Source organism: Camelus bactrianus, chromosome 17 (assembly GCF_048773025.1).
Source record: "Camelus bactrianus isolate YW-2024 breed Bactrian camel chromosome 17, ASM4877302v1, whole genome shotgun sequence".
NCBI lineage: Eukaryota > Metazoa > Chordata > Mammalia > Artiodactyla > Camelidae > Camelus > Camelus bactrianus.
Window position 1 is genome coordinate 3,069,098 of NC_133555.1, and position 17,559 is coordinate 3,086,656.

The 17,559-nt window shown below is 58.8% G+C and overlaps 1 protein-coding gene across 7 annotated transcripts in view; it reads right to left on the minus strand.

Moving 5' to 3' along the window:
* Window positions 1-697: 697 nt before the first annotated feature.
* The window catches only part of GRIP2 (glutamate receptor interacting protein 2), an 84,578-nt gene continuing 67,716 nt past the window's right edge, over window positions 698-17,559 (minus strand). For 4 of the 7 annotated variants that reach the window (XM_074344263.1, XM_074344259.1, XM_074344260.1 and 1 more), the window contains 11 exons: window positions 17,102-17,182; window positions 15,483-15,549; window positions 15,240-15,385; window positions 14,257-14,401; window positions 12,102-12,241; window positions 11,371-11,550; window positions 10,184-10,355; window positions 8,424-8,529; window positions 4,925-5,068; window positions 4,058-4,204; window positions 698-3,187 (listed from right to left, as the gene is read on the minus strand). In XM_074344263.1, coding sequence (XP_074200364.1) covers window positions 3,029-3,187; window positions 4,058-4,204; window positions 4,925-5,068; window positions 8,424-8,529; window positions 10,184-10,355; window positions 11,371-11,550; window positions 12,102-12,241; window positions 14,257-14,401; window positions 15,240-15,385; window positions 15,483-15,549; window positions 17,102-17,182 — 1,487 coding nt within the window. In that variant the 3' untranslated portion in view covers window positions 698-3,028. Of the gene's footprint in view, window positions 3,188-4,057; window positions 4,205-4,417; window positions 4,467-4,924; window positions 5,069-8,392; window positions 8,824-10,183; window positions 10,356-11,370; window positions 11,551-12,101; window positions 12,242-14,256; window positions 14,402-15,239; window positions 15,386-15,482; window positions 15,550-17,101; window positions 17,183-17,559 lie in introns of those variants that run through there. The other 3 variants (XR_012499813.1, XM_074344262.1, XM_074344264.1) reach the window with 3 other exon arrangements.

Sequence of the window (17,559 nt, forward strand, 5' to 3'; positions counted from 1 at the left end):
GATCGAGGTGCTTGTCTTGATACTGGGCTGTTTATATGTTCTGGAAATTAAGCCCTTGTCAGTAACATGACTGGCAAACATCTTACCCCAGTCCACAGGGGTTGTCTTTTCACTTCGCTAATGGTTTTCGTTGCTGTGTCAAAGCTTATACATTTGATTAGGTCCCGTTTGTTCATTTTTGCTCTTATTTCTACGGCCCTGGGAGGAAATACTACTGTAATTTATGTCAGAATGCTTTGCCTGTCCCCTCTTCCTGTCCTGTGTTGAAGTCTTTAAGCATTTTGAGTTCATTTCTGTGTCTGTGTGAGGGGGCACTCTGCACGCGGCCGTCCAGCTTTCCCAGCACCACGTGCGCAAGAGACTGTCTTTACTCCACTGTATGTTCTTGCCTCTTTTGTCAAAGCCTGACTGACCGTAAGTCCGTGGGTTTGTCTCTGGGCTCTCAGTTCTGCCCCACTGACCGCGTGCCTGCCTCTGTGCCGGTGCCGCGCTGGCGTGGTTGCTGCAGCCCTGTGGTGGTGTCTGAAGTCTGGGAGCGCTAGGCCTCCAGCCTCGCTCTTTCCCTCGGGGTGGCTTTGGCGATTCTGGGTCTTTTGCGGGTCCGTGTAACTTTAGTTATTTGCTCTCGTGTGGAAAGCACGGGTACTCTGATAGGGCTCACCGGCCTGTGGTATTTTTTAAAAAGCAGACGCTCTACTCCAGGTGCATTTAAATAATTTTATTTTTAAAAAGTCGTCCCCACAGCACCCCACCCCCAGTTCCCAAGTCACCGCAGCCCCTGGTGGGTCAGATTTAGCCATGGGCCCCACGCAGGCCCAGCTGGCCTTAACCTGCCGCCCCTGGGCGAGTTGTGCTTCCCGAGAGCCCTAAGAAAACCCCGTGTAGAAAAATACTTTACAAGGAATATGCTCGAATCTCAGCCAGAGAAAAATACAGCTTTTAGGGGGTGGCAGGAGCATGTCGCAGGGGCTGTACCCAAAATGCATAGGCAGGCAGGACACTCACTGGGGACAGGCGTCATCGGGAGATGTCAGTTCTGGGGTGAGCAAGCCCCAGGAGAAGCCAGAAGGACTATTGCATATGAGAAGGCCGGCGCAGGGCCACCCGCGGGCCTGGCTGCATACGTCTGGGGGAAGTGGCAGAGGCCTCGGCCCGGGGAGGGGGAGCGCGGGTCGGGGTCAAGACGCGTCTTCCCTCGCCTGCAGTCGCCAAGAGGCCCTGGGAGAGTGTCCCGTCTAGCCCTGGCCCTTGATAGAAGCCCAGAGAGGCTGGCCACTGGCTGAGGGTCACACAGCTGAGGCTGCAGTGGCCATGTCTCTGCTGTTCCCCCCTCCGCAAGCTCAGGGCTCTTGGTTTTCGCTCGGTGCCCCTGGGACGGGGGCCCAAGCTGTTTCACCTTGGGGCAGACGTTGACACAGGAATCTGAGCTGGCAGAGGCACTGGGCGGCCCAGCCATAGCGCTCTCCCTCCGGGGAGGGCAAGGAGGGCCAAGGTGGGAGGAAGCTGGGGCCAGGGGGCAGGCCCTCAGGGGAGAGCGTGGGCAGGGGAGATGGTTCCACCCTGAGAGGGAGGCCGGCCCCTGCCCGGAGACTGACTGTCCACCTTGATTGTCCGGAGGGGTCAGACCAGACGGGTTCACACGGCAACCGCGCAGCACCCTGGGGTGAAGAGGACAGACCTCATCTCCCCACCCAGTCCCTTGAGTGGAAGTGCATTTTTCAGGGCTCCCGGGGTCACAGGGGTGGAGGAGGAGGCAGGAGGGAGTGGGTGCCCCCCTCTTTTCCTGAGACCCTGTTAAGAGCTGAGCGGGGGCAAAGCAAGTCCCCAGACCTGGCTGAATCCCGCCTGTCCACCCCTATCCCAGCGCCCACAGCCCGGACCACCAGATGGAGGCACCCTGTCCTAAATGAGGGCTGCTGGTGCTTCCAGACTGCCAGTGGGAACAAACGCCCCTGAACGACCACTAATGACTCTGTCGCCCCTGGGCGTGAGAGAGAACGGGCGGGCATTGGTCCAGCCTCTCTCCCTGCCTGTCTGTCTGCCCCCACGTCCCTGCTTCTCTCTCCTGCACCGATTCGGATAGTGGAGAGGGGCGGTACCATCTAGTATCAGTCCTGTTTCCACGGTTTTCCCATCTTCACTGTAACGGCAGGTGAACGGAAACCCCTGGGTCTTTTGTCCCAGAAGGACCCCCTCCCACCTGGAGGGCCTGGGCTGAGAGGCAGGTATCCATGTGGGTCAGTGACCACGCGTCCTACAAAAGAGGCAGGTGGGGCTGACAGCCCAAAACTGTCCCCGAGCTTGCCCTGTCAGCCCAGAGCCATGGTCTCCAATCAGAGAGGCAAAAATGAAAGAACCCCGCCAAGGGCCACTCCTGGGATCCCAGACACCCCAGCTTAGAGCCTCCAAAGTGGGGGCGCTGGCGAGCCCCGAACACCAGAGTCCTGGAGAAGGGAAGGGCCTGGGCTCCTACCTGAGCAGCAGCCTTCCTGGAGGGAGGCTGTCCAGCTGAAGGAGCCTCCAGCCTCACCCTAAAGGCTCCCCCATGGGGATGCTGACCACCCCAGCCCGTGTGACAGATTGCCGGGACGCCGCGGCCCACGGCTGCATGGGCGTATCAGCTCCCACTTGCTCACCTCCCGAAACAGGGAGCTCACGCCTCCCTGGCAGCTCATTCCAGCCCCATGGCTCTGCTGGGAGAAAGCGCTCCCTGCACTGGGCTGAGCTTGCCCCGCACCAGACACTCTTCCGAGGAGGCTGTGCCCCAGACCCTCCTCCTTCCCGCCCCAAGCAGCCTGTGTGGACCCCTGCGGGCAGGGCCCCTCTGATGGAGAAAGACCTAGATGTCACTCCAGCTGGACCTGGCAGCCCGTTACCACAGAACTGGAGAACGATGTCCTGTCCCCGGCTCAGCATCTGCCAGACGGACAGACGGACGAGTGGCTGGCCACCTCTCCAGCCCAGCTACAGGTCTGGGAGCCAGGATCTCCCCAGGCGGCCCCTTGGGTGTCCAGACCACGTGCTGACTTCAGAGCATCCGGGGGCCGCTGGGGCCTGGCGCTCGGGGGGCCCGGCTGCCCTGGGCCAGCGGGTTGCGGCTGATGACCAGCTCCAGGACGTCCCCCGCCTCAGCCAGGAGCGGCACCGTCAGGCAGCAGTCCAGGTCCCTCGTGCGCACGTGGTTGACCTGCAGGCACAGCCAAGGGAACGGCGGCGGCAGCTCAGCCCTGGGGCTCCTGACATGCGGGTCCCGCCCAGCCCAGACCCCGGGGCCTCTGCAAGGCCCCCACACAGGCAGGCACCATCATAATGCCTTCCCGCCTTCCGTGCGCCCTCCCCCCAACACCTGCCCCTCTCCGTCCTCAAACGGAACCAGCAGACCACATGCCCAGCCTCCTGCCTCCAAGGTGGCAACTCTGCCTTGTTTCTATTAAACATGGACCTTCTGTTTCAAGCAAGGGGTGCTGGGTTTTCAATCCTGATTGAGATGATAAGTTTCCTTTTAAAATAAATTTAACTTGAAAGAAACTTCAATTCAGAGAAAACACGTATCAGTAAACTTAGCACAAATCAGGCAGAAGTCACACCGAGGGACCCAGAGTAGCCGGGGCCTGGGGCAGGCAGGGCCAGGGCCGCCCCGCAGCCCCCAGCTGCCCCAGCTTCCCCGCTGCCCTGCGGGCGGTGGGGTCGCGGGGCTCGGTTCTGGCCAACGGGCTGTGAAGGGGACGGGCAGGAGAAAGCCCTCGGTGATTTTCCAGTCCCCTTTCCCCGGCCGTGGAGGCTGAGGCAATTACAAGAGGGTGGAGCCCCCGCCCGCCAGCCCCGGTGGAGAAGGCCCGTGCCGGCCTGGGGTGTAAGCGGCACATAAACGTGCCCGTGGATTCAGCCCCTGAGGCTTGGGGTTGTTATTGCAGCGTAACTTAGCCTAACCTGGCAACACCACTGTGCTGTCACTCCCTGCTCGCAGACGAGGAGACCGGCTCAGAGAGGGCAGGCGACCCGCCAAAAGCCGCTCCGCCAGCGCAGGAGTGGGGCTTTCTCCCCAGCCCAGCGTTACCTGGAGGACCCTGTCGAAGGGCCGGAGGCCCCCACGCTGGGCGGGCCCGTCGGGGCGCACCGTGTGGACGTAGACGCCCTTCTCCAGGAGGCCGTCTGAGACGCTGAAACCGAAGTCACTCCGTACGGGGTCCTTGTGCAGCGTCACCTGGGAGCCGAAGGGGGAAAAGGTCCCTGAAGCTCTGCCCTATGGGCCCAGCCCCCCGCAGTCGCCCGAGTCCCTTGGTCTGGCACCCGAGGCCGCCGGCCCCGGCCCGCGCCCGCCGACCTCCCCCACGAGCTGGGCGCCCTGCCCCGAGCCTCTGCCCTGGGGCGCCCCCCGCCCCCCCGCAGACCCTCAGCCCGCAGCACTCAGTCTCACCGGAGGCCACGGGAAGCCAGTTCCTTTCTGTCCTTCTCCAGTCTTCCCCCTGCCACCCAGGAGGACGTCTCCAAGAGGCAGCCATGGGGTCTCCCCACCCTCTTAACTTCCCACCTCCCCATCCACCAAGCTGCTGGCTTCAGGCTCAGCGCCTTCCGAGGGCTACTGGGCGAGACATCTTTTCTCCCCGATGTATTTTGTTTTCTTAGGTAGTAACCTATGGCAAAGATTCTGGCTTCTCGTTTAAGGTAGTGAGATATATACATATATATATGCACATACACATGTATTATAAGCCTTTATATTACACACACACACACAATAACTAAAGTGGGGAAAAGTCTACTTACTTGAAGTAGACTCAACCTAGCACAAAGTCTACTTGAAGTAGACTCAACCTAGCACAAAATCTGTGTCTTACGACGGCGGAGAACAAAGCCTGGAGGGGCGGGCGGCCCGCCCGGAGCCACGGTGAGCCCTCGCGGCAGCGCCCACCCCGGCACCCACCTTGTGCGTCTCCAAGGGCGGCGGCAGCAGCAGCTCCTGCGTGTCTCCGGGGGCAGCTCGTACCTGCCGGCTCCTCCTCCAGGGCCGGTGGCCAGGCCTGCCCTCGGGGGCCACGCTCTGCACGGTGCCCGTCATGATGGATGCCTAGGGGGACACGGCCCTCCACTCAGATGTTTCTCGCTGTCTGGGGGCCGCCATCTACGGAGACCGACTACATGCCAGCCTTCCCAGTCACAGTGGTGTCCCTGCCCTCCTGGGGCTGTCAGCCCACTAATGGGTTCGGGGAGCGAGGGTGAGAGGCCACTGATCAATCACACTATGAATCAGAATAGTAATCACTGTTCTAAGCACGTCACACCCAGAACTCATTTTATGCTCTACAGTATTTTGAGACAGGCAAACACCATTCCCCTCCCCCAATTTTACAGATGAGGAAACTGAGGCTTCAAGAGATTAAGATGTGAACTGAGCGTCTGACTCCAGCGTTGAGGGTCTTAAGTACTCTGCTAATGTGCTAATTGCAAAAATAAAGAAGATGAAATGACACGTGGCAGTAAGTGTCACAGGCCAGGTACACAGAAGGTGAGAGGCTAGGATGGAGGATCTAGTCAGTGTGAGGGGCCAGGGAAGCTTTCTGAGCTGAGACCTGAAAGATGAGCAGGAAGGGGGTCGGGAGGAGAGTCCCCAGCAGGCAGAAGGAATAGCGTGAGCAATACCCTGGTGACGGGCAGGTGTGGACAGGTGCCCCGCACCTGGAGAGGGTGCACAGGACAGGGCTGGGGGGCGGGGGCAGAGGGTGGGCCCTACAGCACCCTGGGGACCACAGTAGGAAACAACTTTATCCCAAGAGCCCAGGGAGACTCTGAAGGGTTTTAGCAGAGGTGGGGGTGACAGGACCAGGTTTGTGGATTTAGAAGCATCTTCCAGCTGCTGGATGGAGAACGGACTGCAGAGGCGGGAAGGGAAGCCGGGAGGGAGACCCATTCAGGACCATGTAGCTGTTCAAGCAAAAGGTGACTGTGGTCTGGACAGGGATGGAGACAGTTGGGAAGGAGAGAGGGGTGGAGTTAGGACATGTCTCAGAGGTGAACCATCAGGCGTGATGAGGGAAGGGTGGGCAGAGTGATCAGTTCTGTGCTCTGTGCTGAGAGCAGCAAGTTTGTGGTCCTGAGGGAAAGGCATTCACATTCAGACTGGGAAACCCACAGATGGGAATGGAGGGTTGGTGGGATGGGAGGATATACATCTTACCTGTAATATTATACAAAATCTGGTGTTATACAGAATCTGCCTTCCACAAATCGTGTAGTAGAAACACCAAGCTGGCAAATTAATGTGAAAAACTGGTCTGGAACCGGTCAAGTTCAAAAGCCCCAGCAAAGACGTGTGAGGAATTACCTCAGAAATGCTTCAACAATGCTGGGTACCTGTGGGATGCCTACAAGTCTAACCACTGCTGAAATAAAAAGTCTACCTGCCTATAGACATAACAGGTGAATTCACACCCAGGGAACGAGACAAATACAGAACTCAAAAGAAACTTTTAAAAACAAGTCTGTTTAAAATGTGCAGAAAAATAAGAAAATGAAGAGAAAATATTAAGAAAACAGACAATAAAGATTTGAAAAATAAAAAGAAATTACAGAAATACAAGATGTAGAAATGAAATACAGCATCTAGGAAATGGGTTGAGCAGTAGAATAAATACGGCCACGGAGAGAATTAGTGAACTGGAAGACAGATGAAGGAAAGCAAATAGAACACAGCGCAGAGAAAATGTGAAAGGAAAGTTGAGAGACACGGTTGACAGAAGGGGGCATGGATGTCCTAACAGCAGTACCAGAAGGAGGTGGTAAAGGAGAGGCAACATTTAAGGTATAATGACTAGGAGTTTCCCATCACAGAAGGAAAAAAAGAGTGCTCAGACTGGAAAAAAAGAAAAAAACCCAGACTGAGTCTTTAGTAAGACAAATAAAAACAAACTCACAACGAGACACATCACAGTAAAAGAGCCAGCTGTCACAGATAAATTCTCAAAGCCACGCGGAAGAAAAGGAGCAACAATGAGCAGCAATTGTTGCCAGAAGACAATCGAGTAACATCTTCAAGGCCTGAGCAGGCCTGAGCTTCATACTCAACAATCATTCAAAAGCTGGGGTGAAGTAAAGGCATTTTTCAGGACACGAAGCCTAAAAGAATTTACCACCTAAAGACTCTGACTGAAAGAACGCCGTAAGGGATGAACTTGGAAGGAAGAGAGCGAAATGCAAGAAGCAACGGTGAGCAAAACAACGGGTCCAACATGCTGATAGAGCTAAGTAAGTGTTGACTAAAATTCCACATTAACTAAGATGTCTTAACAACCCCAAAGAATTAATATCAAATTGGACACATTTTCACAACCCAATATAAAGCGGTTTTTAAAATATGGATTAAAAAATAAATAAAACCAAAAAATACACAGTTCAAAACCAGAAAGCCCACTTCTGAATAATTAAAGGATTTAAGTAAAAATCACAATTGAAATTTTAAAAATAGCTGGAATTGAATAGACTGTAAAGGTAGGTACCCCGAACTAACACGTGTGGGACGTGGCCCAGCCTGCGCTTGCCGGTATTCGTGCATTTAAATGCACTGTGCTAGAAAACGAGAAAGCTGGAGAATCAGGGAGCTGAGGAGCCGGGAGAAGCATCAGGACTTCAACACAAAGCAAGCAGAAAGAAGGCAATATCAAAGCTGAACACGAAAACGAGTAAGATGGAAACATGAGATAATTAACAAAACCCAAACCTGGTTCTCTGAGGAGTCTAGTAACTGGCAAGACTGAGAGACAGGAAAAAAATAAAAATAAAAAGAGCCCAGTCAACAATTTTAGGATGAAAATGGGGCAAAAGCATGAAGAAGCAGAAGTGTAAACTGCTGCTCTCAGAGTCTGAAGGACCTTCAGAAGTGACCCAGCGACAGCCTCCCCAGGCGCCCCAGGCGGCCTGCTCCGTCACCGGCAGTGCTGACCTCACACAAAGGCCGCGTTCACCTCTCGGCTCCTCTGGTCCCTCGTCCCCAGGGTTGACATCCACACTTCCACTGGGCGTGCTCACAACCACATCCACGTATTGCACTCGCATGCACAGACACCACAACCGCCCCGTGCACCCGAGTGTGCACTCCCACATGTTCTGACAGCACACACAGCTTTTGTGCATATATAGAGCAAGCTCACATGCACACACGTATGCTCCCCGTGCACACACAACGATGCCAAACATGCTCACACGTGCACAGACCCCGGCGTGTCACACCACAGCGCGCTCAGGCACACTCGCACACGTGTCCATGCAGGCTGTGCGCGTGTGAAGGCTCCTTTACGTGGAGGTGCCAGGTGAACGCACGCGTGCGTGTTACACGTGAGCAGCATCCCATCAAGGCGCTCGCCCCCCGGGGCACACCCAGCAGCGTGCCCGGCACGCGTGCCCTGCGGGCCTGAGGGCAGGGGCCGTACCTCCAGCTCCCTCAGCAGCTCTGACTGACCACAAGACTCCAGGTCTTCGAGGGCCTCCCCGAACGTGTGCCAGAAGCCCTCCTCGCGGGCGGGGCCGGGGGCTGGGCTGTAACGTAGGAACCAGAGAGCATCAACTCCTGGCAGGCGGGTGGACGGGCAGGCGGGCTGGGGCCTGAGGAGTCTTCGGGGCCCCGGGGCCCTGCGTTGGGCTCAAGGGGCCACAGGGTGGGCGGGCAGGCAGGCAGGCAGGCAGGCATCCTCGGTGGCAGTGCTGGGGCCCCGGGGTAGTGGTTGGTGATACGGAATGGGGGGAAGACGCAGTTAGGGGCAACCAGGACTGTCGGTGGCCAGTTAGAACAGGGGCAGATGAGACGGGGTGGAGAGCGGTGACAAAGGACGCCTGGGAAGAGAGAGACAGAGACACAGACGGACAGACAGACAGAGAGGAGATCTATGGTGTACCCCCAGAGGCCAGCCCCCTGGCCCCACCCAGACACATGGCATCGCAGGACAGTGACAGGGACAGAGCTGGAGCCAGCAAGGACACAGATGGATGGAGAGGATGGAGTGCTGGGGCTGGGGAAGGGGCCGAGCCCCCCTACACCTCCCACTGCAGGATGCCTGGCCCCTTATCAGCACTAAAATCAGGTCTCCTTAGAACAGTAACAAGCCTCATTTCCACACTTGACAGAGTCTGCCAGGCCCTGGCCGTTACGAAGTGTGCTGTGGTGTGCAGAACAGTTTCTCTCTTACAAAGGCACACGGGCAGCCTCTCCTTGGGAGCCGCAGGGACAATGATGCCAAAGAGTTGCCTCCTTCCCTTCCCATTTCAGAGGCAAGAAGACTGAGGCTGACGGACATTCGCTCCATTCAAGTCAATTCTACAGACGTTCTGAGCCAGGCCCTCTGCTGGGCCCAGGACCGTGACAGTGAATAAGGCGTGTGCCCTGTTCTTAAGGAGCTGAGGGTCGCTCACAGAGTAAGTGTGAGCACCAACTGGCTGCTGGGCTGAGCGAGGGGGGCCGCGGAGAAGACACGACAGCCAGGTGATCAACCAGGCAGACCCAAGGTGGCCAGTGCCACCAGGAGGCTCACGGGAGCAGCCGTGGGTACCAGCGGAGGGAGGAAGGGTGCTTTCTGCCTGAGTAAGTCAGGGAAGCCTCCCAGAGGCAGGGCAGCTTCAGCTGGGCCTAAAGGATGCATGGGCGTTGGCCAGGAGAGGGGAGGGAACAGCCTTCTAGGCAGAAGGAACTGCCTGACCAACAGCACAGATGGGAGCGGGCGGCGCGGGCCGCACGAGGAACAGCACTTCTCCCTGGGGCCTGCTCTCCGCCCAGGTCGGCCGAGTCCTTCGAAGCCGACACTACAAAACCCACCACATCCACAGCCCAGGGCTGGCGCTCGTGACCATGAACTGAGGCCGCCGCACTCTGGGCTGCGTCCGCAGGGCCGGGGTTCCAGTTCTCAGTCTGCTGCTGCTCTTCTGAGGACAGCACATCACCAGGCGGGGGAAGGGACACCGGGCCGCTGCCCACCTGCACACCTTTGCCCCCGCTGAGCCCGCCCCCAGCACAGCCTCCCCGTCTCGGCGCCCCCAGATGCGGGCTCAAGGCTTCCTCTCCTCTCCTAGGAGGTGCCCCCCCGGGGGCCAGACAAGACCCACCCACGGCCCCCACTGCTTTGGCGCAGGGACCCGCTACCCCCGCCATCCCAGCAGGGAGAGCTAGCCGTCTCCCCTTCGGGGCGCTCCCACCACAGACCTCGCTGGCGGCTCCCAGTCCTCCTCCTCCTCCTCGGGGAAGCTCTCATCAGTGGGGGCTGGGGTACAGCTTGTCCTCCGGGGCTCAGCGGGTGGGGGACTGCTTCTCAGCCGGCTGGGCCGCCACTCCTGGGGGGTCACTCCCCGGGTGGCTGCCTGAGGAGTGTAGCAACCTGTCAGGTGGAGAGAAGGCCGCCCATGTCCTCTCTGTGCCCTTAGCGTGCCATCTTCCTGCCCCATCTCCAGCCATGCTGGGCGGCCCCGGAGAGGTCTTTGCCCTCTCTGGGCCTGCCTGACTACCCAGAGTCCCCTAAGGGCCCCTGCCAGCTGGGTCCCCACCCCAGAACCCCTGGATCTCCTGATCATCAGCAGAAAGAGTTCATGCCGGGTGCTGGGACCCTATGACAGCTCCACAGGGTTTGGCTGGGCCAACCCCTGCCTGAGAGGGAGGTCCACCATTCTGACCACCCCCACCCCCACCAAGGTGGGCTCTGCAGGTCCTGCCCCGGGTGGGTGAGCTGAGAGATGCTGACCAGTGCCGGAGACTAGGGAGCCAAGACTCAGAGCGGACAGGTACCTGGTGAGGGAGGACCAGAGCTGAGGGCCAGCTGAGGCCCCCAGAGGCCTCACTTCACTATGAGCTGGGTCTTGGGGAGCCCTTGTGGTTCTGGGTTACAGAGGCCAGAAGGCCAACCACTAGATTCAGATGCCCTGAGGCCTCCCATGGGTCTCAACGTGCATGGGCAGGAGAGCTTGTGTCTTGGGAGTGCCCTAGGGGTGTCCAGCCAAGCAGGTCTAGTAAAATGGGGTGGACAGGGGCTTTCTGCCTTCTCGTCTTCAGTGGGACGCAGAGCACTGAGCACTGGCCGTGTGCCGGGCTCTGGGCAGGGAATGGAGGAGGCAGCAGAAGGAAGACCAGCTTGGGCCCGAGCCTGGTGGGGGGCAGCTGAACGGGTGATGCCCTGGGTGCCAGTCAAAGCCCAGAAGGCCTGCGGTCTGCACTCTGAGGAGCGAGGGGCCCCCAGAATGGCTCCCAGGGCCCATTTGGGTCTGCTTTCAGGAAGCATGTCCCTACAGGATGGAGCAGGCAGGAGAGGAGCAAAGGAGGGGGGGGGGAGGCAGTGGGAACAGCCCCTACAGAGGCCCAGAGAGGACACAGTGTTCATCCAAGGCCCAAGGTGTTATTACCTGGGCCCCCAAAGCCACCCTCCGTGGCTGAGCTGCCCCAGGACTCCACGGCGCTGTCCACACTGGGCACGGCGGGCGCGGCCCGGGGTGCCAGCAGGCCTCCTTTCAGCGCCTCTGGCGGGTCCTCATCCACATCACTGGCTTCACTGAGGCTGCCCGATTTGTGGGCTGGGAGAGGGCCTGGGAGGAAAGGGGGCTGTCACGGCCACTGGCTTCTGACCTCGGAGACTCAGACACTCCACAAGCCTCAGTCCCCACTTGGGTCTGGCTTGGGGAGTTACAGGCCCCGAGCCCCCAACTGGGCAATCTGACGTGCAAGGTGGGAGGCAGGCTAACAGGCAAACCCATTTCACAGACAGGAAAACCGAGGCTCAGGGAGGCTGCACAACGTGTCCAAGGTCACGTGGTGAGCAACATTACAGCCCAGATTAGAAGGAAGCCTCTAAAGCGCAGGCTCGGTCCACTTCCTACCAAAGCATGGGGGACAAATTCAGGGGAAACTGAGGAATGTATGGTTATGCTGGCAGGCAGGTGGTGAGGAAGAGCCCAGGGTGCCCCACACCAGCTGTGTGACCTCGGGCCCCTCACCCGGAGCCCGGGCTCCTCCCTGTCCCAGGCACCCTCCCACTTCCACACAGCAAGGGAGACTTCTGGGAGGCTGGGCACACAAAGCCTGGCACAGAGGCTCAGGGGCATCCCCCTCCCCGAGCGGGCTGGGTGGCGGGGCTCACGGTCTAACTGCTTCTTGATCTTCAGGGTGACAGTCTCGCCAGCCACCTGCAGGAGGTGGATGGCCTCACTCAGTGGCCGGCCCTTGAGGCTAACACTGTTGATGGCCAGGATACGGTCCCCAACGTGGATAGCGCCAGTCCTGGGGAGGGGGCACAGGGTAGAGAGGGTGAGAGTTAGATACTCAGGGCCTTGAAGTGGGGGTCTGCCCTCAGAGAACTCAGGAGCCCCAAAGCACAAACCTAGGTGACCCTAGTTAAACCCACCTGGGGGAGAAAAGAAGTGAGTGTGATTGTGGGTTGCATTAATAGAGGTACAAGCCTAGCATGTGGGAGGGGATTTTCCTGCTCAACTCTGAAGTGAGGTTCTAGAACCAGTGTCCAGCATGAGTTTTGAGGATGGTCTGAATCCCGCATACTAGCTGCCAAATACTAGCTATGTGGTCTTAAGTCAGTTTCATAACTTCCCTGAGTCTCAGTTCTTTCATCTGAGGGATGGGTATAGCTCAGTGGTAGAGCACATGCTTAGCATGCACGAGGTCCTGGGTTCCATCCCCTGCACCTCCATTAAAAAGAAAAAAAATTTTTAAAGTTCTTTAATCTGTAAAGTAAGAGTGATAATACTTATTTTATCAAATTACAATGGAAGGGTAGATGGGTGGAATGAATTCATGCTTCCCTCCAGCTGAAATCCGTAGGTAGCCTTTCCCTCTCCCTGGGCCTCACTTTCCCCACCTGAGAATGAGCAAAATCCCCAGGGGTCCAGGTGACTTCACAAAGGGGTTTGGGGGCTGACAGGCCAGGCAGCAGCTTTGCAGTCGCCCCGTGGTTCTCTGCCTGGATGCTGTTAGAATTACCTAAGGAGCTTTTTAAAATTGCAGACACCTGGCCCCTCCCCCTGGCCAATTAAATAGTACCTCTGGGAGCCGGGCCAGGGAAGGGGATTCTGAGAAGCAGCCCGGCCCGAGGGCGAGGGCGAGGGCGAGGGTGGGGAGACGTTGCAGCAGGCGCTGGCCTGGGAGGGGGAGGAGGAGGCAGAGGACTGGGGTGGGGACTTCACCCCAAGTGGGAGCTCACGGAGGGTCGTGCCCCCTTGACACCCAGAACTGCCCGGCAAGCTCCCCGAGGGCCTTCAGTAAAATACTGAAGACATAATATGAAAAGAATGTAAAATATTTTGCTAATAATTTTTATATTGATTACATGTTGAAATAAATATACACTTAAGATTTTTTAATGTCTTTTTTACTTTTCTAATGTGGCTACTAAAAAGTTTATAAATAAATATGTGGCCCCCATTGTAGTGTAGCTGGACAGGGCAGACTGAGATCAGCCAGGCGAAGGCAGGGGGTTGTCTGTTGTGGGCTGGCACACAGGAGGACCCAGAAAATGCGGGAGTCGATGAAGACCTTTGAGGTCAGAATAGTTCACACTGGCCTCTGCAGTCTGCCGGGCATCCAGCAGGGGGCGCTCCAGGAGTGCAGACACCAGCTGGTCGATGTCCTGCAGAGCCTCAGCCCCAGAATCCCTCCCCTCCTCCAGCCCCACCCCACCCTGGTGTGGTCCCCCCAGTGCTGTGTCCTCCTCCGGGGGCCCATCCTGCCTGCCAGGCCAGGCCCCCCTTTACAGGCAGCTCATTTCTGGGCCCAGAGCTCACTGCAAAGCTGCCCGGAGAAAGCTCCCCTCACCCACACGAGGTGGCCTCCCTGCGACCCCCGTGGGGCCAGTTCCACTTCTGGGCCCAGATCCACCTGCTTCCCCTCTAATCTGGACAGCCTGGGACACCCCTCTCCTCACAGCTCTCCCAGCTGCCATTTTTGGGGACACTTTCTAGGGGAGAGGACAGCAGGGGGCCCCCAATGCCTCAGGAGATGCTCCAGGCTGTGCTGGGACCCAGGACCGGGGCGATGCCTGGACTATGAGGCACCAGCAGGTGCTCCAGAAAGGCCCACAGTGATGACTTTCCGGAAACAGCGGGATCACCAGGCAGGAGAGCAGAGGGATGAGCACACACTCGTCCGGCACCGACCTGAGCCGGCAGGTCGGCCAGGGGCTGGCCCGCCTCTGAGGAACTGAGGCTCGGAGAGGGCAGGGACAGGCCGGGACCAGCTGGGCTGATCCCAAAGCACAGCTCCCGCCCCCGAGGGTCCCCGCTCACCTCTCAGCCAGACCACGCTTGGTGAGGCCCGAGATGACAATGGGGTCAAACGGCTCCTCTGTGCCCGAGATGGTGATGCCCAGGGGGCCCCCGTAGCGCTTCAGCTCCACCGTGTAGCTGATGGCACCTGTGGTCTCCTGCTCGTCTGCAAGGGGGGACGCTTCAGGGCCGGGGGTGGGGGGATGGCACGGCGCCGGGCCAGGAATGGGCACTGCCAGCCCTTGCCAGGCTCTGGGGCACTTACTCATCACACTCACCCGTTCCCTCAGCCACTAATCCACCTGCCCCTCAGCCATCAGTTCATCCGTTCCCTCAGTCATTAGTCTACCCGTTCCCTCATGCCAGACTGTATACGGCACCATCTGAGGCCATCTTCCGCCTCCAGAAATACTTTCTTCCCCCCAAACACCATTTTAAAAAAGAAAGAAAAGAAACGTGGGACCAACATTTTTAAAATAACGATTTCAGAGACCTCACAAAATAACGATAAAGATGATAATAATAATATCAATGATAAAAAGAGAGCAGATTTCCAGTTTTCCTTTAAAAAAACATAAGTCTGCACACAAGTGGCCCTCCTTCCTAGGGCAGGAGTTGGCGGCTGCCCCTCAAATACAAGGTTCTCTCCAGTTGCCGCAGCCCTCACCCCTCCCTTCCGCCTACCCAACCCATATTTTTAAAATGTCTTCTGTCCAGTTCACTCACTTCCGTCCCCTCTGCTTATTCACAGCCACCCCTGCAGTGGGGCTCCCCCCCGCACTCACCCCCCGCCATCTGCCCGCAGCTGCTTTGTGTGGGACCTGGACCATCCAGGTAGAATCTCAAACTCCTGCCGACCTCACAAGGGCCCTTGGAGAAGCCCAGCCCCGCAGCAGCGAGAAGCCTGCCGTGCGCTCACCCTGGGTGGCACCCACCACCGTCCCTCCTTGGGGAGCCCGCTGGGTGGAGGGTGGCCTCAGGAGGCAGCGGGCCAGGGCTCTTACCAGAGTTGTCCTCATCCTTCCGAATCTTCAGCTTCACCAGGTCCTCGCACTGCCGCAGGATTTGCACGGCGTCCTCCATGGGACAGTTGTCCAGGCGGATATTGTCAATGGCCAGCAACTTATCACCTGGCTCAAGGGTGCCGGTCCTGCAGGAGACAGGTGGGGACGGGAAGGAGCCCAGTGCACGCTGGCACCAGAGCCACCCCCACCAGCCATGCCCCACCCTGCCCAGGACACCCCTACCTGTGCGCCACACTGCCTTTCTTGATGTCGGAGATGATCAAGGGCTCGCCTCGCTTCCTGCTAGCCGCTGGGGGGAAAGAGGCCACGAGTCCCACCTGTGGTCTCTCAGCCTCAGGGGCCCCGGGGTTGGGCACGGACTCGAAGCCACACGCCCCATTCCCACTGCTCCCTGGCTGGGTGGCCACGAGCCAGTCAGCTCCCCTCTCGGTGCCTGTGTCCCCTCTGCCATGGGGGTGGTGCTGCAGAGTTCAGGGACGTCAGAGACGAGATGAAGCGGGCGCGCACCCGCCAAGGATCCCGGCGCGCACAGGGCGCTCGGTCCCCATCAGCCCCCTTCCCCCCCTGCTCAGCCCAGCCCCCAGCAAACGGAGCTCCCAGAGGGGCTGGCGGGCGTCTGTGCCCCCAGCACCCGGCACAGGGCCAGGCCCCAGAACTAGGTGACCCTTCAACAATGGAGTTCTTCCCTCCCCAGCTGCAGGGAACACTGGCTGTGGCGGCTCACAGCAGGATCCCGCTGGGGAACTGCCTTGGGCCAGGGAGCAGCCCCTTCCGAGGTCACGCTAACCCCAAGGACTGGTCCTCGCAGGGGCGCCCAGGCCCGGCTGCCAGCCTCAGCTCAGGACAGCTCCCGAGGCCTCCCCAGCTAAGACTCGCCGCGAGGCTGGCGGAGCACCTTCTCCCCTCACAGGTGTCGATCCTAAGAGCCCTCCTGGAGAAACCCCCTGCACCCGGCTCCTGCCGGGAGCAGCTACTCCTGGGGGCGTGACCTAAGACAACGGGCGGCTGAGTGTTTGTGATGAGTCCCTGTGGGCCAATGGGCTTTCCTGTGAGTGACCAGGTATAAGGCGGCCCCTCTGGCCCACGTGGCATCTCTGCAAATGACACAAAGGCGTCTCCCAATTAGTCTGCTGGGAAAATGTAGGGAAATTTTCAGTCTGCCTTGAATCGGCACCTTGTTTCCTGGACATCCTGGGCCACCGCCCCTGTGGCCCGGCCCAGGGGTTCCTGGACTGGAGGAGGCTTCTGCCCTCCGTCTGCTTAAACTCCCGCCTCTACTGGCTGCGGTGTCGGGGGCAGGAAGGAGCTGCTTCAGTGGCCCCTCTGGACAGGGTCCCCTCCCAGGCGCGGCTGGGGAGATGGCAGGAGAGGAGGTCAGGGGACTCGGGCTTTTCCTGAGGGAGACGGGGGCCGGGGGTCCCGACCGTTCCCCTGCTTCTGCATTCTGCCTTTCTGCCTGCATTCTGTGGCCCCTCATTTTCATTCTTTTGACAAACATGAATTAAGCTCCTACTGTGTTCCAGGCCTTTTCAGGGCCCTGGGAACACAGAGGTAAACAGGAAACCAAACCTCGCCCGTGTATCTGGTGCCTTACAAACCACTCAGCCACCCCTAGACCCCAGAGGCCCAGAAGACCAGGAGACTCCCATTGTGCAGAATGGGAAATGGAGGCTTCAAGAAGCCCAGGTCTTGCCTGAGGACACACAGCTGGGCACAGCAGCAGAGGGAAGCCGAGTCAGCCCTCCCTCTCTCCCCTCCAGAGCCCCCCCTTCCCCGGGCCAGGGGGTGCGCGGTCTCCCCGGCAGTGGGGGCGGGCGGAGGCGTGCGGGGCGGGGACTCACAGCTGATGGTGATGCCCAGCTCCACGCCACGCCTCTTGGGCAGCTTCACGTGGAAGGTGCCACTGCTCGGGATGACAGACTCTGTGCAGACGGACACGAGCCTGCGTGAGACCCAGGGCAGGAGCCCCCACCCCACGCCCATTCTGGTCCAGTGGGGAGGGATCCCAAAAAGTCGCCATCCCAACCCCATCCTGCTTTGACCACCCACCGATGTGGAAACAGGCACGGTGAGCCGACTTGTCCGAGACAAGTGCCCTCCCGGTCAGAGCAGAGTTGGGACTGGAACCCAGACCTCACGCTGCTGCCGTGGCCCCACGGCCAAGCCAAACCCATTCGGATCCAGCGACACAGACCTACGGAGCACCTCCCACGTGCCCAGCCTCAGCTGTGGCTTTCATGTGATTTATCTCATCTAACCCAAACAACACGCCCCGTGGTAGAAGGATTCTATGCACTGT